The sequence below is a fragment of the Stomoxys calcitrans genome, chromosome 2, assembly GCF_963082655.1.
Source record: "Stomoxys calcitrans chromosome 2, idStoCalc2.1, whole genome shotgun sequence".
NCBI classification, from domain to species: domain Eukaryota; kingdom Metazoa; phylum Arthropoda; class Insecta; order Diptera; family Muscidae; genus Stomoxys; species Stomoxys calcitrans.
In genome coordinates this window covers 2,800,438-2,819,178 of record NC_081553.1, presented here as the reverse complement: position 1 = coordinate 2,819,178, position 18,741 = coordinate 2,800,438, and the positions used below count along the sequence as shown (strand labels likewise).

Sequence of the window (18,741 nt, the reverse complement as noted above, 5' to 3'; positions counted from 1 at the left end):
CGATGTGATGTCTTCATACTCATCATCATCCTCCTCATGCTCATCCTCAATTTGAATAAAAATGAAAAATGCGTTTTCATAATCTTCTAAAGGGGATCACAAATTTTCAAGATCCCGTAGCTCCCTCCAGGTCCAATTTTTATTTTTTGTTTTTACATATTTTATATCCGTATTGCCAAGGTATCAACTAGAGTATCAACCGCATTCTTTAGTGGTTGGTCTAAAATAAAGCATTTTTAAGTCCCCAGAGTTGACTCCGGAGGATGAGTCGGAGTCGAGCTATTTTGATTCGACTCCGCAGATCTGATTTAACAAAACATCAAATTTTATTGTTTGAACAGATTTGAGTAGTTCTATGGGCTGTATATAAAGTTAAAGTTTTATGGGTTAAATATAAGAAAAATTTCCTTGTATACCCGAGTTCTATGACATACTTTACAACAAAACAAAGGTAAAGGGCTTAAGAAAGCACCTAATGTTGCATCCTTTACACTAAGTCAACACAAATTTAGAACTTCTTAATATTATGCGAGGTTTCTCACAAACTATCGGCTGAGATCGACAGATTACAACCAACAGCATTCCAGCTGCAGAAACTTCCAGATTTGTATGAAATCAATTTTGATATAAATTTAGAATTTTTCAATAATCATTTAGAGTTTTAGTACCTTCGCAGATAAATAATTATATGTGCAAAAAATTTCGCTATTTTCCATATAAATGAGACCAGTATTGAACAGCTATTAAAGGACGAAATTGTCACTTCATTGAACACTTTGTCATTCCATAACCAATTCTCTATTTCAACTTCACCCAATGTACTGTTATTTCTAATTTCTGTGGAAGTATAAAATTTCCCTGGAATATATTTATAGGTGCATTAGAAACAACTTAAGTTTTAGGAACCAAAAAGCCAACAACATCTATTTTTTTCGGTGATTCGGTTTAATAAAATTGAAAATAGATTTACAATTTTTGTTTTGTTTGGATTTTTGACGAAAAAATTCACGTGGAGACAAACTCTCAGGCATGAGGAGCAGAATGATTATTGAAATGAAATTAGTTACTAAAAAAACTTGTAGAAATTAAATCTGCCAACTATAGCAGCGTTGAGCGGAGTGGATGTACACAACCATAGACAAAAGTGCATATTCAACACTAACAGCTAATGAAAACATGACTTGGAATCAAATATAATACGAATTGAATCTATCTGTTTTCAGACAACATATCAAACAAATATTGAAGCAGTATGTTGGCCTTTTATAGCTATGTAAAGTTCAAAAACTTATATAACTCAGCGCTATAAAGACACAAAAATTTTGATTACTGAAAAATAAAAATTTTTGGGGGAAGAATTCGATTTGTATAATTTTGTGACAACATAAACTTTAATATTGATCGACCCGATGGTTAAATTAAATATTGAATGGGATTCTTGGTACCCTCGACAAGAGTGCTGCAACCAAAACCATGGCCCCGGATCCCTTATGGTGTTTGGTGCATTTGGAACACTGGAAAGTTGCAAATATGCTTTGTTCCAACTAAAATTAATGCAGAATTATTTATAGAAAGACCTTCTAAACTAAATCGATTTGTTCCAAATCCAGTGCATTTGAGGAAGTTAATGACAGTATGGTATTTGCAAAATGTCTCTCAAATCGAAGAAAAACTGTGGGTTTTGTTGTCATAAAGACGAAAATCGGACAAAAAGTTCTCAATGTCCAGCAGTAAAACTATTGTGGAATATCTTAGGCGTTTTGTAGATCTTATTGTATCTATCATTCTTTTTATATCCGCCACCGAAGGATGGGGTCATTCCGTTTGCAACACATCGAAATATCTTTTTCCGACCCTTTGAAGTACAATATATATATTCTTGATCAGTGTAAGAATCTAAGACGATCTAGCCATGTCCGTCCGTCTGTCTGTTGAAATCACACTACAATAAAAATAAAGTTATTGAGCTGAAATTTTCCACATATTCTTTTTTTGTCCATAAGTAGGTTAAGTTCGAAGATGGGATGTATCGGACTATATCTTCATATAGCACCCATACAGACCGATTCGCCGATTTAGGGTCTTAGGCCCATAAAAGCCACATTTATTATCCGGTTTTGCCAAAATTTGGGATAGTGAGTTGTATTGGGCCTTTCGACATCACTCGTCAATTTGGCCCAGATCAATCCAGATTTGGATATAGCAGCAATATAAACCGATCTCTCTTTTTAAGGCTTTGGGCCCATAAAAGGCGTATTTATTGTTCGATGTCGCCGAAATTTGGGACAGTGAGCTCAGTTAAGCCCCTTGACATACTTCTGCAATATGGCACAGATCAGTCCAGATTTGGATATAGCTGCCATATAGATCGATCTCTCGATTTAAGGTTTTGAGCCCATAAAAGGCCCATTTATTGCCCGATGTGAGTGAGTTGTGCAAGGACCTTCGACATCCTTCTTCAATTTGGCTCAGATCGGTCCAGATTATGATATAGCTGCTATATAGACCTATCTTTAGATTTAAGGTTTTGGGCCTATAAAACGCATTTATTGTCCGGTGTCGTCAAATTTTGGGACAGTGAGTTGTGTTGGGCCCTTCCACATTCTTTTTCAATTTGGCTTAGATCGGTCCAGATTTGGATATAGCTGGTCCAGATTTGGATATATCTTTCGATTTTAAGGTTTTGGGGCCTTAAAAGGTGCATTTATTGTCCGATTTCGAACAGTGAGTTGTGTTAGGCTCTTGTATTTGTCACCAGATTTTGACGAAAGGTGGTTTACTTATATACCCGAGGTGGTGAGTATCCAACAAGTAAAAAGGCGTTAAGTTCGGCCCGGCCGAACTTTACTTGTTTTTTTATTTGATGGACAGTTGACTGTTCTTCCCTACACCCAAATTGGAAACTTTGAAGTACATTGGCTTCAACGACAAATGACTTAAGCCTGTTATGTATAAACTTCTCAATAATTTTTTCAATGGAACTCGGTAAACTTATTGGTTATGCAAAGTATGGTTGGTAAACTTCGAATTTATTAAAGCCTTTAAATATCTCCAATTTATCTAAAAAAATCATAATGAAGTCTTGCAGTTTCCTAGAAATTGGCCTGAATAAAAAAGTTATCGCAGTACGGTCTGAACAAAGAATATGTGGGTAATTAATAATTCAGAAAAATGTTGAAATGTTGAACTTACATTCTGAGGCAGTCTTGTTGGATTATGTGGATGGAAAATATAATAAATTGATGGTTACTGGTGGTGGCTTGACATTATAAGCCCGCAGTATTCGAGTCCAGGCGAGTTAAGGTTGAGCACACTTTGGAGTTGTTGATGTGACTAGTGTTCTGTAAGTTAAATTTGAGTGTACTTGCACTAAGAGTTACAAGAGAATCCGTATATTTTCTTTTGTAACAAGAACTTAAAACAGCTTGTATATGCGTAAGTCTTCTCGCGATCAGAGACTGCATAATACTGAGAGAAAATTTTACGGATATTTTTCTTTGGAGAATATTTCATTGAAATATTTTCATTTCAGTAACTGCGATATGCAGATCAAATGTTAACTTCATTAGAAAAAAATATTTTCTTGTTAAAAGAAATAAACAGTTTACTAAAAATGTCACTCATCTTGCACCAGTTTTTTAAAAAGGAAAAAGCCGGTTTATTCTTATCTAATTTGGGGTCACCTATTATTTCTGCTATGACCTCTAACATCTATCCAATTATCTGTGCTTATAAAAAATCCATGGAATTTGTTGTTTTGACCTCCCTTTACTTTTTGGTAAAGAGAAGCCACGCAGAGAACTTGACAAATTGAATCCATGGTGAAGAATATGTAAGATTCGGCCCAGCCAAACTTATCCCCCCTATAATTTTTTTAATATTTCTAGCAGTAAATCTTTAAATGAGCATCCATATGAATAATTCTATAACAATTATGTTCTCAACCAAATTTGTTATTCAAAACTGCAAAAATGTTTGCTAAAACAGCAGTTTTTGTCTGCTGAAAATGTGAAAGCAGACATTATTGCTGTTTCAGCAAACATAGGGCTGTTGCATTAGCAAACATTTCTTACTGCTATTTCAACTAACAAAATCTGCTGTTTTGAGTACACAAGTCTGCTGAAAACAAAACATGTATGCTATTTTTTATGGTTGCCTGTTACTTGTTTTGATTACTTTAGGCATTTAGAATCCTTTTAGAAATTTGGTTTTCGTCTTGTCATATCGAGTATCACAGGCACTCAGTATTCAAGCAAAAGGCAGAGTCGCCGGGCCTATCACTGTGACTCTCCACTCGATATCGGTGAATGATCGCGACTACAATTGTAGCTACTGCGTATACGAAGCATTCCACTTTCCGCAACCTGCGAACGCACACGGTAGCTTTCAGCTGATCTTCTCGTTATGAAGATGAACACCACACAAATCGCAGATCAGACTTCCAACCCATGTGGTGCTCATAGTAATCCCGTGCAGGGAACTCTGGTGGATACTTATAGGGCGCCCACGCCATACGTCCCCTCGATTTTGTACGCAGTTGCCCTTTCCTTGGCAATTATCGAACCGCAAAATTAAACTTAAAATGCTCGATTTTAATTTGTGTAATATTACTGTAAAGAAACTACCTGATCCATCCATTGGTATACATTTCGAAATGTGGCTAAGTAAGCTCGGATTTTTTGTTGTTGCTCTACTAATGTGCACATGACTAGCATGGCCTTTTGTATGCAAATTTAAAGAAAAAAGGTTATGGAAAGTATTCATTCAGTGGTGAATATACACTGAGACAAACATTTACATATGTGTTCTATTTTTCCTTCTAAAATCTCCTTCGTAATAAGCAGCAGACATTTTCAGCAAACAACAGACTTTTCAGTAATAAACCTGCTACTCTGAAATTGCAGTACTACTGCTGTAATAGCAGAACTACAATAGCAAAACAATTAACTACTTATATTCAGCAGACAGTGATTGCTATTTTTTAGCAACCTTTTTCTATGAGTGTAGGATAAGGATTCTTTGAGTTGAATAGTTTTGCAGACAGAATGTCTGCGATTAAATGTTTACTTTTTTCGCTATCTAAAAAAACATCGGAACGAAAGTATTTTGTTTTTGATGCATGTTTTTTTTTGATTTTTTAACTTTTTTTTCTGTCATTTTGCCGGACGGTTTTGGTTGCCTTGTACGACACTTTAATGTATTTATTTGAACTCGAAAACTTCATGGCTAACAAGCATGAAATGGAAAGCAACAACACCTTCGAAGAAGAAGCCATCGGCACAAAAATGAAATTTGATCCACTCAACCTAGTTAGACCCTACAACTCTTCTGTTTGCAGGCGGCATCGCAATGTGGCGACGGTGAGTACCACTCAGAGTCAATAAACTCAAAACCACATTTTTCATACAGAGCATCTACAGCAACAATAGATTTGAACCAGATTCAAATAAGCACCAACAACAAAAATCTCGGCTATAAGAAAATGACTAAAAGCAATCGCCACAATTGGCAACCAATTGCAGGGATGACATCATAGAACTGACATCAACGACTATGATTGTCATAGACCACAGCCCAGAGACAAAGGCATCAATTGAAATGTAGCGGCGTCAAAAGCAAAAGTCAACAACAGCAACAAGACATCCCTTGGTGATGGAAATGTTGAACAGGAGTCAAACACACACCACCACGGGAACATTTACTGGAGTATAGGTAAGTGCACATCTCTTGAGATGATGTCGTTGGTTCCAGCAAAGAAGCTCTTAGCTTAGCGTAAAGCTTCCAAATGCCAATGATAACAACTATGGCAAAATAAAGTGAGCAGCAACTCTGGTAGCTGACTATTTCATGTTATCACCTTTACCGTTCACATTAGGGAATCTGCAGACACACAAACATGCAATATTCACTCCACTACAGTAACGATGCAGCTACACAAAGAGACAATGGGGCTCTCTCTCTCTCCTCAGGAAAGTAGAAGAGAGCAAGCACCAAGCAACACTGGATACGAAGCATAGATAAACAAAACGTCATAACTTTTTACCATGTTAATGGCTGTATGTATGCGTTAGTTACTGTGCGACAAGAGGGAAATATTGTAAAGGGAAATGTAAAAATCGAATTAATGACTACGGACGCGCGTCAATTTAAAGTAATGTTTAATCTTAATATCCACCTCAGCTACATGACCGACACAGTGCCTAGCGGTACAGTGTCGCGAAAATGAATAAAAAACAATAATGGATAGATATGAGTATTGTACAAATGTCGTGTGAGCAGATATATTGCCCAATGAGAATTATCAGATCTACCTTGCTTATTATCGCCCTAATGACCATCTTACGTTACGGCCTTGTTCACAAGACTTCATGAAACCTTAAAATGGGTTCATTTGCTATTTGATCTACATTATGTTTTGTGAATACCGGTGCAAGATGTCCGAAAAATGTAGATTTGCCAGAATAAATTGAAAATGATTCTGATTTCATCTCGGGACTTTTCAACCAGAAGATGTAATATATATACTTTACGAAATATAATAGGTATCAGACATCGGTATCAGAGAACAGAATGAAACAATCTTCGTTGCCTTTTACTTGCCTTCATTCAACAACAGCAAGTAATTCATGCATTGTTTTTGATGAGTGCGTCTTTACGCTCTTTTATAATGCCGCTACACCTCAATCAAAGAATGCATTATTCGGTCAGCATTTGTTTACATTTTGGTGTGGTATGAAACATGGAGTTAAAAATTTTAGAAATGAAATGCAAAAATCAAATTTAGTTCGGTACAAATGCTGCATAGTGTAATATTGAATTACAAAAAGCCAGCTCTTTTATTTGGAGTTGTTTTGGGGCCTTAGGTACTTGGACTCGATTTTTAATATCATATTCGTACTCTGCTCCCAAATACCGTTCAATTTAGTCCCATAATGTTCTGATCGATTTTGGGTGGTGCTTTTGGGGAAAGGGAGAGGGTCCGATCCCTTTCCGACATCAACAAATGTTATAGCTTTTGCTTTAGCGAATTAGCGAAGCCATTTTCAAGTCAAAATCAACAGACAAACAAAAACAAACTAGTTTGTATATATAAAGGCTTTATTCAATCGACAGTAAAAAATGCATACCATTTGCTGCATATCGTTGCCTTTGACAGTGTTAGGTGAGACGGACAAAATACACGTCATACAATCCACTGCTTTCGTCATATTCTCTTTCTATGTTTTGTGTTAAACATTATTGTTTTAAAATAATTTGTGGTGACGATAATATGTTATTTGAGAAAGGGTTCATACGTATATGAAAATTACAACCAAACCGTTCTCTTATCCGTATAAAATTTCAACTCAATGTGTTGAATTGGCTTTGCCTTATTTCAATCCATGGATAGTCCTTTTACTACTTACTGCAGTATATTTCGCTCATCTCCACACGTCATATTGCAGAATGAAAGATGTAGTATGATTAGGTTGTAAGTCAATTATAATCATTTTAAACCTAATTGTGTATTCGCGATAAAGTTAATTTTTGCTTATAAGCCAAATGTATGGAGCTGTCTTAACATATAATGCACAACATTTTTGTAAGATGTAGCACAAAATTAAAATATAAAAATTGGTGAATTTTGACTGAAGCTTTCCATCCGAAATAATAAAATAGGAACGATATTACAATTTGTTCGAATAAATAAAACACTGTTATCTCAACAAAATGCACATAGAGTGAGCGTCATGATAAAGTAGACAAAAGCATTTGTTTGTTAAGTTGCGTTTTTGTTGGTTTTCGGATTTAAGTGTAGACTAAATATTTTTTTGAAAAAACAGCATTTCTTAAAAAATCGGCTACAATGAAAATTATTTTATACCGAACGCTTTTGTACACTTGATTTTGACGCTCACTGTATGTACATGGACTGTAGGCGACCTTACAATTGGCTTATATCAATTATGAAAATAAAAAAAAGCTATGAATCTATATTTCAAGTTTTTTTTTCGAAATATTTACATTGTGATGATAGCCTTGACAGTTTTGGACTCCGTCCGATGAAAACATTTTACTGTTTCGTTTTTTTTATTATAATAAAGAATATGACAAAAAACCCAATTTCCTACCATACAATAGACCCTTCGCATATAGTTCAAAACCATTTGTTGTATGCGAAATCGATTATTATCCAAAAATATAGCAAATATCAAATTTCGCTTTTAGTCCAAATCGCAATATAAGCCACTGATTTTGTACAACGCACTGTGTGGACGAAGCGGTTTTTTATTCCACCATTTTCCTTGTTATTACCCTTCCCTTTAAATTCGAAAAAAAAATAACAATATCAACCAACATTAACTATAATACATATCTATCTACATATCTATACACATCTATTTTATACATATCTAGGGTTTTGTAAATATGTTTTTCCTAAATTAATAAAAAAAATAAATAAAAATGGATGATGCTTTTTTGGGGTTTCGCAATATAAAGGTCAAAAATATACAACCCTAAATAGATATAGTCTTTACATAAATCAATTCTCCTATTTGGTTTATTGTGCCCTTGGACGTTTTGGACATTTTGTCAACTTAGTAAATTGGCAACGAAATTTTGTACGAATGGTAAAGATTTTCTTGTGATACTCAATTTTGACACAATTCCCATTGTCCTTTGTTAAATAGTTTGTTGACAACATTTTGTTATTTTTTATTTTCAATAACATTCATATTCAAATATATATGCTTATTTCCCTCATGGCTACAATGGATTCCTATGAATGTATGTGCTTAAAACACCGGCAAATTTATTGTTTCCTTCTCTTGGCACCTTGAAATGAACCGGATATTCTGTCTATGCAGCCAGCATCATCTCGCGTTGGCATTGTTGGTTGTATTTACAATGGCTTGAGTGTACAAATGAGTGTCTACAATGCGATTTGTGACACTTTGACAAACACACCTGCAAGTGTACACATAGTCGTATGCACGAGCATAAGCTATTCAAGCCTACATTCAGTTTAAGTCTCAATGCATGAACGAACACAGCGACGTGCACTGGTACTCATACAACGAAAGAGCTCTTCTCTGTTATTAAAATTTGGCTTCGTGAGTGGGCCACTCGGCCAGAGTGTAAGTGACATTCGGCTTGTATGCTGGTGGGTGGCAGAGTACGACGAACAACTTTGTTCACTCTCGGACATTGAGCTGCACAGCGCCACCAAGTGTCTTCACACGAGAGTGGAAAACTCTTGTTTCCGCAAAAGAGTTGCATCTCCAAATATTGTTAGTCTGGCATACAACATTACAAATTGCTTATAACCCTAAAACAACATGAACATCCTAAGTTGTTGGACTAGAGTAATAGGCGAAGGAGACAAATGTGTTTTTTATCTCTATATACCTAATATAACTTCATTCTTTGTATCTATGTGCCTCAAGTTTTTTTACGAATAAAGTTCAACGTCTGTCTTGAGATAATACACTTTTCCATACATGGGGGTCAAACATGTCGCATAATATCGATTTACGATTTTCTTCTTTGTTCCAAATACACCACACAGTAGCAACGGTGAATGTGTGCATTAGCATGTGGATGCGTGCGTGTGTGTGTGTGCGTCTAAGGTTGTGTAGTATTGTCGACCTTAACGCAATGAATGAATTCGACTGACTGCACAAGAGAAAAAGAGTAGCACAATGTATGCATGGAAATGTTTTGAGCTAATGTTTTCCAAGAGATAACAACACACACAGAAATAGCTGTTGCTGCTGTTCTGCTTCTGCCTCAGTTCTCACCTCTGTGCTCCTGCTGTCGATGTTTATGCCATGAGAAATGTTAAGATAACGAATGAAAAATACTAACTAAATACGCCACCTGCCAACAACTGATGAATGGTAGGTGGCAGTGGGTGGTGGTTGACAGTTCTGCTGATATCAAATAGAATGCTGAACTGTATGGTCGGGGTCGCCTTTTTTGTTGTGATGTTCAAAATATCGATGGCATTTTGTCGTCGAATTCGTCATCCACTCACCCGCGCATTTGAGGCGACCCGAGAAAAGTTAAATGTCAAGGAATCGCTTCGCTTTGTATGGAGCCAAAAGTAAATTGTTACTTCTGACATCTCTAATTCTCCTTTCAAACCCCCTTTCTTTGTAATGAGTTTTATGGGAAAAGTTCAGGGGAAAACAATAATAGTGATGACAGTTAATTAAAGAAAAGTTGATAAAACTGAAAATTGGTCCTTGCGTCGCTTAGAGGTTATTTTCACGTTTCATTTTACTTCACAAAGAACGCAGCTTTTGAGAGTGCAGGAAAGTCGCAGAAAAGTCTGGCTACAAAAAATAATCCAAATTTATTGGACTCTTTTCGTATCATCAAAAGGTTAAAGGAAGCGAAAATTTAATGTGGGATTAAAATACAGTAACTTGCAGTAACGGCCAATAATAGTTACTAGATACTACATTTAAATGGTTTAAGTCTTACGACAAATTCAGTGGCTCTAAAAAAGTTGTTTTTTCATTTAATATTTTGTTTCTGAAACAAAAAAATTAAGCTGAAAACGCAAACGTTAAAGATGCTGGCAGAGAGCATAGGGAAATTGGGAAAAGCAGAACATTTTCATGCAAAAATGGTGAAATCTTTGATATTGATAATCTTTGATTGATAAAATAATCCACATGTGCACATGTATTGAGTTAGAGTTCATTGATTGTCTCCATGTTGTCTCCATGACATCACTTGGTACATATTCACAAGAAGGGCAGTATGGCTTTGCTCTAAACGTCGATGTCAGATTCGTACTGGTATCCCAAATCCTTTTTGTAAGCGGTCTATATAGTGCGTTCGGTCTCTTTGCCCTCCAAGGGGGGCTTGGGGTGGATGTGGATGGAATGGATCAATATGTTCGCTTAGAAACATAGCCCACCGCCTTTAGACACAAAAACAATTAACAATATTATTAACTCAAGTTTCTGTACAAATTTCCTGAATATCGGTTCAGCCGTTATGCAGTCTATACGAAACAAAAACAAACAAAAAAATGAATATGTAAAATCAGTTGGGCCGATTCTTATATACTCTCCACCAAGGATCGAATGTGACAAGTTTTTTGTATGAATTTTCCAAATATATAATAGTTATATTAATTAATAGACCGATATGTAGCGTACTTTTCATGGCTGTTAGAAGTCATAGAAAAATACCACCTCCTAAATTTCAGACAAATTGAGTACTAATTGGGCGGCCCAAAAGCTCAGAAAGCCAAATTGGGAGATAGTTTTATATGGCAGCTATATCAGGTTATAGATGGATTTGAACCATACTTGGCACTGATGATGGAAATCATAACAAACGCAAAAAACGTAATCGGATAAAAATTAGGCCCACTAGAAGCTAAAGAAGTCAAATTGGGAGATCGGTTTATATGGCAGCTATATCAAAACAGGGACTGATAAGGATTTGTGCAAAATTTCAAGGGCCTAGCTTTAATCCTTCAAAACTTAGCGTGCTTTCGTCAAAAGCAAACGTATTAAAACCGTTTTGATCGGGAAATGAGGAATTGGTTTGAAAAAAAAAACTTCAATGGAATGCGTCTAAGGTCCATGGTATTACAAGCCAGATATAACCCTTAGAGTGTCTCAAAAAACAAAAAGTTTTTTTTTTTTGGAAAGGCACACCCTTCCGTTTTTCTTTTTGATACCAATAAGCAAAATACGCAATATTATGGAGATCGGTTAACGAGAAGCCGTGCCGTAGAGGCAATCAAATGGCTAAAGATCTGAAAAACATGTCGTGAAAGGATGCAATATATAATGAAAAACGATCTCAAGAAAAACTTTAAACGTTTCAAAAGGGACACGATTTTACACAAAAGGTATATCCTACACTTTCACGAACGAGAAAAATTTCAGAAATAAGCTCTTCATAAACTCCCAAAATAATCGTGTTTATTCAACCGAGCACACGTATGAAAAGTTGAGCCTACCCACTCCGCACTTCAATCATTTTCATCGAGCCGTCAAATAAATGTGAGTTATTATCGGGAAAACTTTTTGAAAACTGCTTTAGAACTATGGACACGTAAACATTTTTGTCGTAGACCATGAAGGCACCAACAAGACTCGGCACCGCCACATGAAGAACATGTAAACCATTTCGAACACACAGTGGCTGTCCAATGGATTCTGAAAATTGGGTCACTTCCATACATTTGTTGAATGGAATACCCTAACAACTGATCTACAAAGCATCAGCAGCATGTATAATTTTAGGAAAAGCCTTCGTATATATTTTCAAAATTTGGAAACGTTCACATAACACACTTCCCTTCTGTTCATTTTAATATCCTTGTTCTTTCACTTAATGTTAATTTTTTAAAGTTAATTAAATTAAATTATTTGATTTCTGAAGATAAGCTGAATATTTTCTTGATACGTGTGTTCCTGCACTATAATTTATATGATCTTTATCTTGTTGTGCAGGAAGAAATAAATAAAAATGTAGTCGTGTAAAGTGGTAACACTTCGTGTGTGTGTCTGTCCGTCCGTCTGGTCGTCTGTCAGCTGTAATCACGCTACAGTCTTCAAAACATCTTGAACTGACCATATTCAGATATAGCTTCCATGTAGAGCAATCTCTCCATTTGGGTTAGGTTAGATTGAAAACGGGTGTGGATATTAATCCGCCCCCTTGTCACTATGGACATACAACTAAGTCAGTAATCGGCTTGTTGTTCGCTCTGTATGCTACAAATTAACCTCGAAGAAAAATATCTTAATCAGGAATTTCGTGCTACTACGCAGGGAAAAAAGTGAGCCAAAGGAGCCAAAGAACCAAAACTTACAAAATATGCTATCCATAAATTTCATTTCATCCGTTTCAAATTTTGATTTTGGTTTTTGATTCTTATTCGACTTCATTTTTTTAGTATTTTTTCAATTATTTTGTATTTTTGAAAAATTCTTTTGTTAAGCTTAAAAAAAAAAACTAAACGTTCATAGACGTTCCAATTTGTAAGGCTCGTTTGCGTCTCTAACTACGGTTCACTGGTGTCTAGTCCCAAGTTCAATTTCCTAACCTTCAACGATATTTTGACTTACTTTAAAGATTTTTGTCTATAATAAGAAGTTAAGGATTTATTAAACTACCATTTAAAATAAAAATTTCTTAATATAAAGGTAAATATTTTTTACTATTTTTTACTGGCACAAATCTTTAAAATTAGGAAAAAAAAAATGCTTTCAGTGAAACAAAATTCTTAATTGATTCCATACCATAACCCCAAGTCGATTCATGCCTGGTATTGTGTCCCCACCGAAATGCCGTTGTCTCATCATCTTCCCCTCATGCTATCACTTGCCGCATCTATTATGCATAAGTGAGCTCGTAGCCCTATGTATCCTGCTAGGTTACCGAAAACTATTCTGACCTCCTTTTGTTCCCTTTCAGTAATAAAGCAAACTATGTTTTATGAAAACTTTCTACAGTGAACAAACTTAATACCTACATTTAAGTCGAAAATTTATTTTTCCTTTCTTAAAGTTTCACATTCACAAAACAGCTCAACGCCAGTACGGGCCATTAAAAACTTTTAATTGGAATTATATCCATATGTCCTTCTCATCACAAGTCCACTGCATGTTGTATATGGGCAGATCCCAGAAACAGTTTACCAACCACCAAATTTCCAAATAAAGGCAAATGAATTTTTTGATTAACGCAATGTTAGAGTAGATATTGAATTGTATAAATCTATAAAATAAATTGGAATTTGATGAAATTTAATATAGAAATCATATCCAAATTGTATCCTACCTTAGGTCTTTAGTAATATTAAACAAAAAAATTAACATTTATAATGTGTTCGTTTATTGCAATACAGTAAACATAGATGGACCAAATATTTAAATATTTGTATACTCTTAATAGTCTTCAGTTTTATTAAAAAAATAGGTTTATTATTTTATAAACAAAAATATGAGACATCCAAAGTCAGGTCCTCGCGTTGTGGCGTGCGTCACAAAAAATATGTGTTTTATTTTATTTTTTTGAGTGCATAACATCATATGTTTGGCATTACACTTCGAGTGCTCCTTCATGTAAACAAAATATAAAAATTTTACAAAACACTGAAAAAATGTATAGTAAAATATTTTCTGCAGCGTGGGTCACAGTTTGACCTCTCACCAACATTTAAATTTCAAAACTTTAAAATTCTTTTTATACCCTCCACCATAGGATGGGGGTATACTAATTTCGTCATTCTGTTTGTAACTCTCCAAATATTCATCTAAGACCCCATAAAGTATAATTATTCTTGATCGTCGTGACATTTTAAGTCGAACTAGCCATGTCCGTCCGTCTGTCCGTCTGTAAGTTGAAGTAGTAAAGCTAGCTGATTGAAATTTTGCACAAATTATTAGTGTGGGTCAGTTGGGATTGTCAATGGGCTAAATCGGTCCATGTTTTGATATAGCTGCCATATAAACCAATCTTGGGTCTTGACTTCTTGAGCTTTTAGAAAATTTGATTGTCATTTTGCAAGTAGTGTATTGGCATCACTTCCAAGATTTGTGTATGGTCCAAATCGGTCCATAACCTTCTCCCATGACCTTCATTCAACATACGTGTGCAATATGGTCAGAATTGATCTATAGCTTGATACAGCTCCCATATAAACCGATCTCCCGATTTTGCTTCTTGAGCCCCGAATCGGACTGTAACTTGATATAGCTCCTCCTCCGTCCTTATTCATTATTCTTTATTTGCCTAACAAGAGATACTGCGCAAAGAACTCGACAGATGCGATCCATTGTGGAGGGAATATAAGATTCGGCCCGGCCGAACTTAGCACGCTCTTACTTGTTTGATTTTATTTCTTTTCATCAATAGCAACTTTAAGAACAATTTTTATATTATCGACGAACCTGGGAGGGTTTTTAATTTAGTTTAGATTTTAAGATAACACGAAACTGCCATTTAATTTGTGGGCCCCTCAGAGGCCTTAATATTGACCCGATTTGGCTAGAAATTGGTAAAGGAGTTCCATTTACGCCTTCGAATACCCGTATTTAATACGACCCGAAAACGTCCACAGATAAATATAGCTTCCATTGATGCACATATTCTAATTTTTGCTTTTAAGCCCATAAGTGTGTCAATTACACTAATTAGGCTGAAATTTTGTATTCAAAGCACACTGATGACTTTCAATACCCTTCCCAAATACAGCTCCGATGGCTGCATAAATATATATATAGCTGCCATACGAGCCAATATCGGTTTTTGCTTTTCAAGACCATAAACTATTTACTTATACAAATATAAAATTCATATATAAATTAATATAAATTCATTGATCTAAAAGCGTAAAATCTCTCTTAAATGGTGTAAATAAACGATAACGTAACGTGTGTCACAAAGGATTCACGGCTTAAGACAACAATTTTAAAAGTTTTTGGTTGTTAAGACACAAATTTAAAATTGTCGTTTGTTCATCTTTAAATCATAGAATATTTTTTGAGGTAAACTACGAAACATTCGCTTGAAATGCCCAAAATATACACTAACATCGAGAGACACTTTCATTCTGCGTAGGGTGCGTAACACAACTTTGTGACCAGTTTTTGAACAATACATGGGAGAATTTTTTTTCATTCGAAAGTATTGTCAGATCGCTTAATTCACTATAGGTAGATTTTAGATTAAAAATCATTTGTTTCAATCGAAAAAAAAGTTCGGCCGAAATTGGGATAGGGAAATTTTATTCTATGAACATTAGACATTTATGCGCGAAATCGATGTATGTGACGATTATATCCAAATACGGTCCGATCTAGGCCAAGACTCAACACCATAATTCGGAAAACCGGTTTATAAGCCATTTACATATCTGAAAAAATTGCCCGATCTGTATCATTTTCAGAATATTTTCGTGTTCCGAAACTAAACTAAACTAATAAGAGTTGTTAGTTAATATGGTATCTACAGTGGGTAGCAAAACCGAGTCGATGTTTCACTCGAAGTGTTCTAACAAAACTCATTGTAATGAATTTAAGCGAAATCGAATAAAAATAAGCGTTTTATGTGTTGAATACAGCATATCGATGTATATGGGGGCTACATCAGATACATTGCGGAAAAACAGAGCTCATGTCAAATTTACAGAAAGAGGTGTGAAATTTAAAAACTGGTTGGTTTTATATCAGTATCCTGACACAATGGGTAACGAAAGATTCCTCAAATGTTTTAAAAAGGTTATTTCTTAGCAATCTTCTTAAGGGAGAAACAGAAAATGGACGCAGACTGAATCGCATGTATAAGGGATACGTGACATTTCACAATATAATTGGAATGTTTCCTTTATATTCAATAAATCCTTTCCTTGACATAGCTTTTGTTTTGATTTTTGTCAGTAAAGCAGAGCAAATATTTTGTTCACCACAATACAAAATAAAAATTCAACACAAGAGCCAAGTTCAAGTGACAAAAAACTAAACGAACTATGCGGCTTAAGGCTCTATTACACGGCATGTAGATGTCTTATGACAGGTCACTTTTTGTATTCACATGTAATTGAAAGTGTTTGTCAAAATTGTCAATTTACATACGATTCGTCGTTTTTGCTATCACATCTGTATGTTATTTTCGTATGACACAACTTAAAAATTTGAGCAAAAGCTGATTTTTTATACGTAAAAAATTCAAAAGTTGTGAGACAGCTGGTAAAATCAATTTAATTTGCTTTCATTCGACTGACAACAAAACAGATGATTGCTTTATGTTTTTGTCAGAAGTATAGAGCCCGCTCCAATCGAAAAAATGTATATGTTAGTTTCGTGCCAAATTTGGCATGTCATAAGACAACTACATGCCGTGTAATAGAGCCTTAACATGGGGTCTAACTACTACATACAGAGAATGTGGGGTGGTGGTGGTGGTGGTTGTGAGTGTCGCCCAAATGCCTCTCTTGGCTTTCGGTCTCCACCTCGCTCTTCAATGTATCACGACAATCAACCCTACTCGCCTCCCCCCTATGACCTATGAAGCGCAATGGTGAGTTACATCATAAGATTTGCCAAACAATTGTTTGGAGGTTCTGATTTTTTTCTATATATTTTTTTTACATTGAAATGCTTTTCCTGTGAATGGGAACAATAAAAGGACTGAAAAAAAAAACAACAATAAGGGAAAAATAAATGGATGGATTGGTGATTGTGCGAGCTTTAGACAGACCGCTGTCGTCAAATCCTTTTGTTTTGCTGCTAATTTACCAACAATTGCCTTTTATTGGGGAAATGTGCAATTGTCGTCCTTTTGTTGCATTTATTGTCGTTGTTTTGCCACTTTAAGTGTACATCGGTGGAAATGCTTGTGTTTTTGATTGTCGACGTGTATTTTGTTTCTATTTTTTATGTTTTTTTTGTTTTTCATTTATGGGCAAAACAACAGCAATTCAAGAAGAAAAACCTAGACATAGACACTTGTCCCTTAAGAGCAGGAGCGGCATCAGCATAACCACTGCGGAAAACACACTCAAATGGTTGGCATTCATTCGTTGGCTGGGTGAATTGTGGTGAAGTGTATGGCGATGGCGATGTCGATGTCGCCTGGTATCTTAAGAATACGCAAAATGTCAGAGCATCAAAGCCCAGACAGAGGCCGGAGAAGGTATAGGGGCAATGGCAGTGGCAGAAGCAAGGCGAAGGGAAATGGTATGGAAATGGAAGACTTGCACTTACACATTCATGAAAGGAAATTACAAAACAATTGAATTGTGTGTTGTCGGTTGATGGATGATGGTTGAATGGTTCGTTGGCTGGGGTGAGTGGAACCTAAATTAATATTCTTGAGGGAATTGTGAACAACAATTTACCATTTTGCAGTGCACTGCGGTCGGTATCCTTTTAGAAAATCCCGTGCAAATTCAATTACTCCTCCACACAGGCGCTGCCTGTCAATAGTCCTGGTCTGTCGTAACACCCAGCCAAGGCAGGCAGCACTTCACACGTAATTCCGTGGCGTATTCGACAACTAACTGGCTGGCTGGTTGGTTGGTTGGTTCACTGGTTCCGTGCTGAGTAACTGGAGGGGGGTGGTGAAATTTGATTTCTTTTTTTGGTATTTTGTGTTTTTTTCTTCTTGTTTTGGAAAATAGATACAGACGAAAAAACCCTACCGTTTTTTCAGCTTGGCTTGGCTTTTGGTATTTTTTTGGTCAGATTGTTACGTTGGTTGGTGGTTTACTTTTGTGGACACTTGGCTGCTTGCTCTTTGCACTCTCGCTCGTTTTTCAGAACATTTTCTTTACACTTTTCTTCTTTTTCACTTTTACTGGCTGACAGGGCAGTGTTACACCATTTTCAGATTGCTTTTCTTTTCATTTCGTTTTATTGCATTTTTCTTTACATTCACAATTTTCAAACATTTTCTTATTCAATTCAATTTCTTCATACTTTTGCACCTTCTATTTTTTCTATTCGCTTTGTTGAGCCCAAGAGCCACTTCAGGAATAATTTCGAGATTTCCTTGATTTGGTGTTTAATTACACATCCTTTGATTCCGTAGTTCAACTATTCTTCAGCTTTGGCAATTGTCATGTGTCGGAAGACGTTTTGCTCTCAACGCGTTATTCGTTCACTATTCGTGTTTGGTCGTCGTCATTGCTGCCTCGGTTGACTGTGACGCCGCGACGTAGTCGTTTTCCGTTGTCGTCTTCAAGTCTGTTAAGGTTTTTTACCCTATTTTATATAATTT

The 18,741-nt window shown here is 35.7% G+C and overlaps 1 protein-coding gene across 1 annotated transcript in view; it reads right to left on the bottom strand.

Moving 5' to 3' along the window:
* The window catches only part of LOC106084358 (probable sodium/potassium/calcium exchanger CG1090), a 33,171-nt gene extending 15,221 nt beyond the window's left edge, over positions 1-17,950 (bottom strand). The window contains exon 1 of the mRNA XM_013247982.2: positions 17,861-17,950. Coding sequence (XP_013103436.1) covers positions 17,861-17,863 — 3 coding nt within the window. The 5' untranslated portion in view covers positions 17,864-17,950. The remainder of the gene's footprint in view (positions 1-17,860) is intronic.
* Between the last annotated feature and the right edge of the window lie 791 nt (positions 17,951-18,741).